Source organism: Magnolia sinica, chromosome 19 (assembly GCF_029962835.1).
Source record: "Magnolia sinica isolate HGM2019 chromosome 19, MsV1, whole genome shotgun sequence".
In the NCBI taxonomy this organism is placed as follows: Eukaryota; Viridiplantae; Streptophyta; class Magnoliopsida; order Magnoliales; family Magnoliaceae; genus Magnolia; species Magnolia sinica.
Window position 1 is genome coordinate 2,814,901 of NC_080591.1, and position 12,229 is coordinate 2,827,129.

A 12,229-nucleotide genomic window follows, 5' to 3' on the forward strand; every position below is an offset into this window, starting at 1 on the left:
CAACGTGCGCTCGTGCTAGTCGAGTTCGTCAAATAACCCGATTGTCCAGTGTATGTTAACCATGTATGGACGCTACTGCTTGAATCTAGGGTACCGAACTTACCGGTGAAATCCTATTAACTATGGTACTCGATCCGCTAAGACTCATGAGCCGGACATGGTGGTATGGGACACCGTGGTCGAGCCGTCGGCCACGCTGGGGTGACGAGCCTCCCGTAGTGACCAAAGTGAGCAACTTAATCTCGTGAGCCGATTATGGTGGTATGGGACACTATATTCGTCTTTGTCGGCTACATTGATTGGTGACGAGCCCTTTGTAGTGACCTCGAGCATACCTGGATACCGCAAGGAGGTGACGAGCCGATCTGTGGTAGTAAGGGCATGAAAGGCGTGCATTGATTGGTGACGAGCCCTTTGCTACGACCTTAAATATAAAATCGTATGAGATGTCTAGGATTGACGACCCTAGTATGGATCACTGTTTGGATGGTGACATGAGGAAGGTATCTTAGCTTCCCAATCCTGTTGTGTGAAACGGACTAATAACAACTTGGTAATCATATCCATGCACCGCATTTGCATGTGCTTTGTAGATGTGGCGCACTTTGAGGCGATGTCATGCGTAACGTAAGATGAAGACGCTGAAGGTGTACGTGTGAGGGCACGCATCATACCGCATTCATACTTGCATTAATAAGAGTACTTAGGATTTATTTAATTGTCCTGCTTTATCATTACTGTTTGATTGAACTGATAGCATGTTAACCAGTGCCTTATTGTTCCACTGAGTTGATCACTCACTCCCACGTTTCTGGGGCGGTGTTCTGAACACCCACCGGACTGTCTTAGGCCCGATGTTGCGAGATGTGGATGCGGACGTCGAGGCGAGCGAGCGGATGACGACGAGGCTGCCTTCTCCTATATGCAGTTTTCAGACGGGTTCTAGCGAGCCTCGGTCTGTTGCGCGGGATCTATGGGATTACTATTTTGGGAACTGAAATGATGTAACTTGTACTTATAATTTTGATAAATAACACTTTCAAATGATCTGGCTTGTATATGTAATTCAGGGATTTACACTTGTACACATATTTTACTATAAGTCTTCCGCTTGCTTTATTCACTTATCCCTGAATCATATCTGCATTTTGGCTTAATCTATCCCTTGTTTATGTGCTAATACAGTCAACATAAATCATTCATTAATTATGTTGCATAAGTGATGTTTTGGAACTCGGGAGCTGAGTTATGCTCGACCCCCGAATTTCAGGGCGTTACAAAACCCTTTGTAATCGAATATCGGTCACTTCGCTATGTTAACAGTCCACCTGTGAAATAGAAGGAATAGAATCTTACAGTCTCTAAGGGGTCGTTTGGATGCCTATAAAATCAATTAGTTGTAATCGAATTACAAGTAATCAGATTTCATGGGACGTCTATAAAATCCATCACTTGTAATCCAATTATAAGTAATCAGATTTCAGGGTACGTTTGGATGGTTGTACTTGTCTGTAACCAGATTGCAGGCTATAATCGGATTACAACTTTCACTTGTAATCTAAAACACAACAAAATGGCATGTTTCAAATTAGGTAAAGGGATTTCAAGCAATTAAAAAAAAAAAAAAATCTTAAAGGGAGAGTTATGCTCACATGCCAATTGCAAGGCGTTTGTGAAACCTCAAAAGAAGAAAATAGATTACTACAAATATTTTTCTGTCTCTCGCAAGATAGCTCTAAAAGACTATTTTAAGAAAACCTAGTTTCTAATGAAAGTCAAGAGCTGGTTTAATTCAATGCTAGAGATTGCCTACTTTTCATAAGTGACAAGTCCACAAGATTTCCTGCGAAAACCTTTAACAGCTGTGATGGTGGGGCCCACCATGATGCTTGTGAGAATCCACCCTATACATCTGTTTTGCCTGATCATACCAGGACATGGGCAAAAAAAAAACAGATAGATCGAAAACTCAAGTGGATCATATGACCAGAAAAGGTGGGTAGGGAAATGCCTATCGACTGTGGTCCACTGCCATGTTTATATGCCATATAGACCCTTCATAAGTTCATTCCTACCGAGATGAACTGAAAACACAAAAATACTAGCCTTCGACCGTATTATTTATGTCATCCAAACCATTAATCAGGTGCACCCCACCAGGATAAGTAACACCCTAAAATTCAAACAATTCCAAAACTTAGTTGGATCACAGCAATTGAAGATATATTGGTTTCAAGCATGTTGTCCCACCTGATTTTTGGATCGAGATCATTCTTGGTATATACAGTGAACATGAGGAGGCACACCAAATGCACGGTTTGGATTATAAATACAAATCATGAGTGGGTCCCACACATCTTGAACGCTTGTCATTCCCCTTATCATAACTCATAAGCAACATATTAGAAGATGTCAGAATTTTCTCAACAAACTCCTTTACCCCTTTTTTCCATTTTTGTACAGATGAATAGAGATGCATTCAACTCTTATCAGTACAACTTCCATTAAACATCACAGAGCACAACAGTGTCCACATTGGTACACAGAAGATTGTGTACAAAGATATATCCCACCGTCGACAGGTTGCAGGTGGCCCACCCATACACCACCAAAATAGGATTGATCAAGAACCCCATTTCGAATGTGCATAGGGATTCCCACCCGCCGTCAATGGACGGTGGAAGATTTTCGGCACATAATTTTAGTACCAATCAGACGCATGCAATCTCTTCCACTGGGCATACACATCTTTTTCAGTTCCAACATCTCAAACTTAAATGCACTATGAGTGGGCCGCGACCAATTGGTGTCATCTCGGACCCGAGAGCTCAATTGCTTCAATGACGAGAGAAGAATCCTCAACAAAGTCCATGTACCTCTGGGGCGTGTTATCAGATGATCGGGACCTCGGCGTCTCAACCTTCTGAGAGGCCTCCCATTTCTCGGCCAGGCCGTCACCTTCCAACATCCGCACCACTTCTGACATTTTCGGGCGGTGGGAGGGGTGGAACTGGGTGCATAGTAACGCGACCTGGACCATTTCTTCCAACTCAACTCGGTTGAACTTGTTCTTTAGATCTTTGTCCACCATCAGATAGAGCTTGTTCTCTTGATGAAGCTTCTTCACCTACAAAACATGGGAAAAAGTGGGGAGATAAAACAATGTTTGATCAAGCAGGCTGTACAAGTGGGGCCCACTTTGGTGATGGGACCATTCTTTCAGTGGGCCAGTTTGGACATCAGTTCCATAAATGCTTGGTTTACAACCCATCTAAAGTCACCACCCGAATTGGATAGTTTGATCTGAGTTAATACATGTCATTTGTGCGACTTCAGAGTGCCATATGAACCATCATGCTATGCCAGAGTATCACGGCTTTCCTCATTAAAAATAGCCTTCTGTCCTAAAGATACTTCTCATCAAACAAGAAGGGGAGAAAGAGAAAAGAATCTTACCCAATCAAGCATTGCGCCTTTCTGATTGGCCGCCCGTCCAAAATCCAACGCCTTCTGACCTGTGATCAGCTCTAGGAGCAAGATACCGAAGCCAAAAACATCAGTTTTTTCCGATGACTGGCCCGTCGATAAGTACTCTGGAGCTATATGCCCGACCGTACCACGCACAGCTGTGGTCACGTGTGAGTCCCGGTGATCCAAGAGCTTTGCCAACCCAAAATCTCCGACGACGGCTTCGAAGTCTTCGTCGAGAAGAATGTTGGCAGCTTTCACGTCACGGTGAATTATTTTTGGGTCACACTGCTCGTGCAAATACAATAGCCCCCGGGCAGTTCCTAATGCTATCCTCTTTCGCCCCGGCCAATCTAAAGCTGGTTTACCATGAATGTGATCTGTAAGACAAACCAACAACTTAGAAATGAAGCATTTTCAGGAGAGAGAGAGAGAGAGAGAGAGAGAGAGAGAGAGAGAGAGAGCATTTATTCTCCTAGTTTCATAAATGATAAAGGAAATTGATATTAACACCCACCCACAAATGACATGTGCCTTCTTCTTCCATATTTTGTAATATAAGAGTACAATTTTTGAAGTATCGTACTACCAAGAGTACAACTTTGAAGTATGTTGTACTACCAAAAGTAGAAAGAAGGGTGCCGCTTTCCACAAGGGCGGGAGTAAATATCAGCTCTCATATGAGACCTGTCATATTATAAGTACAACTGAAGTAGGGAGCCATCTCTCCACAGTAGACAAGGCAAGGAGATGTATCGACCGGGACAGTCCATTTAGCGGGCTCTATCATGGACGGCCCATGTTTCAAAAACCAAACCAATTAGACAATCCTGTCTGTCACAGTTCTCCAATTTCCCTTGATGAATGTGTGGCCATCAACTATTTTCATCTCACACCGTCACTTTGAAAGCCACCTATCAGATGTATAGTACAATCGGATATTTTCGTATTTGGATACACAGGCATCCAAAGGGCCACTAGATGGATGTACCGGATTGATTCATTACCCTGCCACTTGTACTGCAACAAATCGGCTCTACCATAATCCGGTTCTATCAGCTTTACTGTATCATCCATCTGGGCATGTAAAATGCAACTCAAATCACTTTGCTATCCAAAATACTTCAGGGAGAAAAGAGACGGCTAAAAATAAGTTGGTCCATGGTTCAAATCCAGCAGACAGGAATCCTCCATTCAAGCATTTAGGGCATCGTCTGACTAGCACTACTCTGAGGTTATGGCTCGTCAATGATGGGCCCACCAAATTATCGGTCCATATTTTGTATACATATGCCACATTTTCCAACGGAGGTGTTTGTGACAATTGACTGTCATTACTCTGCATGTGATATGAAATACCTAACTAATATGGCTGCTCACCTCTTAATCTAGAGGCAACGCTTCCATTTGCCATGTAAGGGTAGACAAGAAGCCTCTCGTTCTCCGTTGAGCAGAACCCCCAAAGCCGGAGAAGATTGCGGTGCACGGCCAAACTAATCAGCTCCACTTCTGTCTGGAATTGAACTTCACCGCCCGCCGCATTGTAATCTTTTAACCTTTTTACAGCCACTAGGGTACCATCTTGCAAGCAACCTTTGTACACAGTCCCAAAACCTCCCCGCCCTACAATATTTTTCGAATTGAAATGATCGGTGGCGGCCCGAAGCTCCTTGAATGAGTACCTCTTCAGATGTCCCAAGCACACCTCTGGATCGTATTGATCTGACAGGCAAATTTGAAGTCAGAAGAAAAGGCCAGCGGACATGCCCAAGACAAGTACATGCACACTAGAAATTTTCTAGATTGTAAAGCATACATAACCATCTCTCCACAATGAGTTGCTCTGAATCTGGTCCTTCTAACATGCACACACGAATGCACCCACACCACATGCACAACATATTCAGAGAGAGAGACAGAGAGACAGAGAGAGATGACAAGACCTATCAAATGGATGGTTCAGATTTATGACAAGACCCATCTTTCTGTGAAAACTAACACAGACCCATTTCAAAGGACATCAGAAAGATGGAATCACCCAATCTTTTCATTTTTTTTTAATGTTATTTTTATTATTATTTTCATGGTGGCCAATGAAGAGTGGGCTGGACCAAATGGGCAGTCTAGATGATATGGACTACCAGCATGTCCATGTCAATGTTGCCTAGATCGAGATCACTCCAGTATGTGGCATGGAAACATTTACACAGTGCGCTACTTTCTCCAATGTGTGGTGCTCTGGGTGTTGTATAACGTGGATTTGTAATTTGCATATGAAATGATGAATATATGGTAAAAGCTTTATATACAAAATTACAAATTGATATTGTAATTTGTATATGAAATGATGAATATTATTATTATAGGTCCCACATGCAGATCATCATCATCATCATCATCTAAGCCTTAACCTAACAAATGTGCGTGGTGAAATGCTCACATGGGAACCAGTTCTCATGGGAACTCGTGAGCACTTTTTTGACACGTGATGTGGGCAAAAATCCAAACGGTCTACCAGATGAATCACCTCATGAAACTCCCAGGGCGCAAAAGTTAGCCTGATCCAAAAATCTGGCAGGCCATGGCAAAGTGAGAGGGAATTCCCTCCCTTGATTTGCCTCTCACCTTGCAATGCCCCACCAGATTTTTGGATCAGGCTAACTTTTGGGACATGGGGGTTTCATGCGGTGACTCACATTACAAACGTAATCTACACCAGGAGAAAATAGCAGTCCAGATCACAAATGACCCAGAATCGGGATCACAGGATTCGGAACATAAAACAGGGCAGATTTAGGTAACATTGGTCCATATGCAACTAGATGCACAGGAAGCTCCAGGGGTCTGTCAGCATACACACACACGCATGCACACATTCATCCAAATGCAACTGGATGCCTTGGAAGCTTCGGAGGTCTGTTAGATGTGCTGGCAGCTTCAGGGCTCTATCGGCACTGCACGCACGCATACATGCACGCATACTCACCCACACGCACAGAGAGAGAGAGAGAGAGAGAGAGAGAGAGAGAGAGAGAGAGAGATGAAAGCAAATAAAAACCAACAGAAATACAAAGCAAGGAATGGAAAATGCTTGCTAATTACAAGTAAAAAGATGACAATGTGAAAGCCCCCGTATACATAAACTGCAATTTCTTGTAACTGCCAAATAATGCATAAGGTGAAAGCAGAAAAATGAATTTGCCAATGCAGGCAGCAATCCGAGAAACCAGAAACATGGGTTGAAAACTTGAAGCTATACAAATACCAACCATTAACATCAAAGAAAATCTGTCGATGGTGTCGGTGCCGCCACCAAAGGAGCAGCCCCACAGCAATTATCACTACGGATACAGAACCGAGGCTTGCACCAAAAGCAATAGCCACCTTACGGCTTCTTGTTCCTCCTTGTTGTGACTGACCTGAGAAAAGGAAGAGATGCCTATAGTTTAGAATAGTCTGAAAGGAAAAGCACCAAAGCGTTTCAAAACATTTATCATCCAAAAAAAAATATTAAGGCCGTGTTTGGAAGCACTATCAAATTGGAATCCAATAATTATTTTGACAATGAGAAAATGGCCAAATAATGAGGAAGTAGACCTCAAATTGCAGTTACATTTCTTTCAAGCTGAACAGCCTGAACTTGAAAATGCAAATGCAATTTTGGAGCCTGGTCCTACAAAATTACAATTTAGAACTGATCACCTAAAGGCACACTACACTGTAACAATGGTACAGCATGTTTTCAGCCATGAAAAATCAGGGGGATTTTTTTTTCATGGCTGAAAATGCACTTTGCCGCTGTTGCGGGGCAGTGCACCTGTAGGAGATCAGTTCCCATTACAATCTGGTCATTTCATTATTGCAATTTAATTACATAGTACATCCAAACGCAACCCAAACTCTACAACCATCAAAACTTCTCTTTGTTAAATCACCTTTTAGAGAATCTGGTGAGTACGAAAGTGGCTCGGTTGTCACAGCAGAACAGTTGTTTCCGGAACTTGGGCCACAAATTAAAGGATTTCCAACAATGCTGAAAAGAGAGAGAGAGAGAGAGAGAGAGAGAGAGAGAGAGAGAGAGAGAGAAGAAACTCAACAGTCAAGCACCACTTCAAAAGATCACCTCATCGGTAACATGGACAATCCATTTTAAAGAAAATTGCCATATGCGACACATCCCACACATTCATGGGACACAGTTTAGAATTCTACTAGGAGAAAACTTTAATTTATCTTTTCTTTATATCATACGTTTGGCAGCATTTGGATATTGTCAATTAGTTCCAAACTTCTAATGTGCTTCTAGCAATTTATCTTTCGTTCATCTTGTATCATAGCAGTATTTGGATATTGTGCGTTCTAATGTATTTCTAGCAATGCAAATGCATTAATATATCCCGCATTTACATACTAGATTTTATATAAGAGGTCTCAAGTCCAACTGGTTGGACTGCAAGCTATGGTACACCCAATGGATAACTTTCAACCTTTCATGTGCAGGCAGCATCGAACCCATACGATAGATTGGTCCCATCATGAGGATCACATCATGCAGAAATCAGTCATATCTGATCATCAAGTGGATCACACTTCTAGTTTGGAATTTATCACAGCTAGGCATTGCTTTCTACACTATGACCCACCTGATGGGTAGATGGGGCTAATTTTTGCACAACGTGATCTTGGTGGGCCCAACGTAAGCATGCACTTAATATGTCAGAAGCTATCCACTGGCGGACCATAACTTGTGGCCCGACTGGTTGGAATTGAGACCTCTTTATATAATAATATATTTTTCAATTATATCATTATATGCCTGTAAAGACATGTTGGCTCATTGGATTTTTCAAGGGTCCCTTGCATCCAACAGCTTGTGTCCACTGTCCACGGCTGACACCAACACATCCATGCTCCTTGCAAGTTAAATGGGTTGCCTCAAAATCAAAGAAGAAATGATGAAATGTTCACAGAATTGCTTACTTGAAAGTTCTAGCTGATATCTTTGGCAAGGAACCACTCAGATTGTTGTAGGAAAGATCTCTGCAAGCAATTTCAAGATTAATAATGACTTGTTTTTCCAATAATGAGATAAAACATTTAAATTCAGGCTTTTCCAGATAAAACATTCAAAGAAAAAAAATGAAAGAGTCAAAGGATATAGAATCATACAAGAGAGTGAGACCTTCGACGTTGGACAGAGATTCGGGCAAGGGTCCAGAAAGGCTGTTGTTATTCAAACGCCTGACGAAGAACGAAACAGAACAACCGATCAGTTTCCTAACCCAAGAAATCTTTCCTTTAAAAAATAAAATGAGCCTAAAGGAAATTCTGAGCGATTTAGATGCAGGTTATGGGAACCAAAGCATTGTAAAATTCACCAATCTTACAGGTAGTTCAGGTTCTCCAGATACCCTATTGAACTGGGTATCTGACCGTTGAACTTATTAGTTGAGAGATCGAGCGTTTCAAGCTTCTCCAGCTTTCCAATGTCAGCAGGAATAGGACCCGAAATGGCATTATTCTGCAGCAACCTATATTGGACCAAAAACCGCATATCATCTTCTACATAAAACTACAATCTTATAAGTTTTTATAAGAAGATTCTAGATTTTCATTCCTAAAGGAAATGAAAGGAAGAAAATAGACAATGCTGGATTGAATGAAACGAATCAGATGAGATGATCCTAGCAGTTGATCTGGCAAGCTCCATTATAGTATGGGAATAGCCAGTACCTCGCTTACCAGATGTTGCTACCCATCTGATGAAAATGAAAAAAGAAAAACCAATGGTCCACACTTCCATTTCTAGGGAACCTAACATCACCATGGGCCCACCATAAGAGCAACTTGGGTTAATAAATGTAGGCCAGACATGTTGATTGGGGCCCGATCAAATGGCCAATCAAGATGGAATATTGAGGGTTCTTCCCATAGACATGCATGCACGATTTGATTATTCCCCTCATACATTCTACATTTTATAGAAGCTAAAACTCGACGGATGAAAACCACCATCGCTCAAAATAAAGAGTTTCCACTTACACAGATTGCAGATTGGTAAGGTTTCCGATCCCTGGCGATAATTTCCCAGACAAGCTCTGACTAGGTAGCCCGCTGATAGCATTAAAACCCAAAAGAGAAAATCATAAAATGAGCATGTTCAAGTGAGATAAACGGATGGATGATCATGGATTTTTGTCCGATTTAAGCAGTAGTATCTTACAGAACTGAAACATAGCCATCGGAAGAACAGGTAACCATCCTCCACCCACAAGGATCAACTGAATTGATATCCCAGTTCTCCAATACATTGTGCGGGTCATTCAGTTCGTTCTTTATAGCCATCAAGGCGACAACTGCATTAGGGGAGAGAGAGAGAGAGAGAGAGAGAGAGAGAGAGAGAGATTAGAGAATGCTGGTAATGTATCATAAAATCAATACAAGATTTCAATCTAAAAGTTGGTCACAAAAAACAGAAAATAGGTCCTTCAGATAATCTCAGATGGACTCAATTACAAATCTTCCACTAAAAAACGAGAATAATAGCAGCATTTTCATCAGATAAACACAAAACAAGGGCCATTCAAACATTCTAGCAGTATTCAAATCGAAAGAAAAGGGAAAATGAAAAGAATCATTAAGGCAGCATTTGCTGCAAGAAAAATAATCCAGGATTTTGGTTTCCTGATCTAATTAGAATTTCCAAAACCACGAAACGATACACGAGCTCTTTCTTTCCAATACAGCACAAAAGAGCCCCATTTTGTAATTTTGGAACTTCTACTGAACTAGAAATTCCATCGAATTATTTTTCCGTTCTTTAAACGGCATGAACCAGCCAGCTTCTAAAGAACACATATATTTCTCAATACAAATCAAGAAACCCAAAATATTAGGAAGGAAAGTGAATAAAAATATCCTAATACAAATGCAGAAAAGTACATTAATTACAGAAATGAAAGAAATCCAATTTCCACTATTATAAACAACAACAAAAACACTAAAAATCAATGAGAGAACTATGCATATAGTCTTCTACACTTCCAAAACAGCATCTACTTATTCAGAAGCAGCAATTCATATAGAGGAAAAATGAAAGGAAAAAAAAGGACAAGATCTAACTAACCTTCATAGTTTATACCAGAAGGAGATAAAGTAGCAGAAGAACTCTCCATCCATGCTAAAACCAGAAATCCCATTTCCCAAAACAGGAAATCTCTTCTTTCCATCCTCTTTTCCAGTCCAAATACAAGACTTCTAACTTCTCTCAGTCAAAACCCAAATGCAAAAATTACCATTACCAAAAAGGAAACCAACTCCACTTATTCAAACTACAAAACCACCATTTTCAGCAGAAAAAATTTTTAAAAAAAAGAAGGGTAAAAGGCGATGATCTTTCTAGCTACTTCTTTCCATGGACCCAATCAAAAGCCTCTCGTACTGAAAATCTTGCTGGAACTTCAACCCGGCTCTAGCCTTTTATCTTCCAAAAAACTCAACAAAAACCTCTACAGTAAGAACCCAGATGCCAGAAACTGAAAGTTCATCCCACAAACCATTATCTCGACAGAAAAGTAACCAAAAACTCACTTTCTATAGCTTCTTTTTCAACAAACTCCATCAAAAGCCTCTCACAATAAAAACCAGATCCCAATAGCCAAACTTCCACCCCAAAAACCACTATTTTCAGCAGAAAGGAAGAAACCTCCCAGCTTTTAAATACAAACTCCTTCAAGATCCACTCAGACACTTCTCATACAAAAACCCAGATGCCAAAGCTGAAATTAAAACTCCAGAACTAGTATGCCATCAGAAAAATAGCAAGAAAAAACCCCAACTTTTTTATACAAACTCCATTCAAATCCTCTGCAATCAAAAACCCAGATGCCAAACGACTGTTTCTCAATAAAAACCACTTATCTCAATCCGACTTCTCCATCTTCCAACCATTTCTTCCAAATAAAAGGCCCAGAATCCAGAAAAAGGAGAGATTCTTCCCTCAATAACAAGCTCCAACGTCTCTGAAAATTCAAAATCCTAGAGAATTGAGAATCCCATCTCTCATCTTTACACAATCTTCGCAAATTTCGTTCTGTATGTTGTTGGTTTCTATCCCCTGCTTTCTTCTCCACCCACCGCGATTCTCTCTCCAACCCAAGCAAGCAAAACAACACAAGCAAACGCACAAGCAAACACGCAATGGCCGAATGGAAAAGGCCAAACAGACACAAATACAGAGGGAGAGAGTGAGAGAGAGAGAGTGAGGAAACGGGATTTTGTTTTCTTTTTCTTTTCTTCTTGTGAGGGGATATAAAAGCATGTAAGCCTCGGACTACTGAAGTAAAATCACACTTGCCAGCTGGACCACGTGAATCTGTGTGTGACCCACTTCAATAAGTGGGTCCCACCATATCCCTCTTTTCCTGTAAAGATGATCCTAACCATTCGAAAATTTTACATTAGATACAAACTATCTATAATTTGATTACATTTCTGTATATAGATCGAACGACTGGAAAAGTTCGTGAAGGTCAAACTTCTCTTTTAGCCTATCCACAGAAGGAATCATCTTTCCAACGGTTCAGATCATCCGTATCTATAGCCCAACTAGCAGAAAAAGAATTCACTTCGGTAGTCCTGCGACTACAGTACTTTTCTTTTCCTTTTGGTAGCTCTGGTTTGGATTGATTGGACTGAAAGACGATCAGAAAAGCGAACGAAAGGATGGGAGAAAATAAAATTAAATAAAAAAAGCGGGCAG

The 12,229-nt window shown here is 41.0% G+C and overlaps 1 protein-coding gene across 1 annotated transcript; it reads right to left on the reverse strand.

Moving 5' to 3' along the window:
* Positions 1–2,356: 2,356 nt before the first annotated feature.
* LOC131234373 (protein NSP-INTERACTING KINASE 3) lies at positions 2,357–11,747 on the reverse strand. The gene is made up of 11 exons (XM_058231200.1): positions 10,595–11,747; positions 9,692–9,824; positions 9,511–9,582; positions 8,856–8,999; positions 8,638–8,709; positions 8,449–8,508; positions 7,404–7,501; positions 6,738–6,887; positions 4,849–5,190; positions 3,457–3,848; positions 2,357–3,127 (listed from the first exon to the last, which is right to left on the reverse strand). The coding sequence occupies exons 1-11, from the start codon at positions 10,695–10,697 to the stop codon at positions 2,810–2,812; spliced, it is 1,884 nt and encodes a 627-aa protein (XP_058087183.1). The 5' UTR covers positions 10,698–11,747; the 3' UTR covers positions 2,357–2,809.
* Between the last annotated feature and the right edge of the window lie 482 nt (positions 11,748–12,229).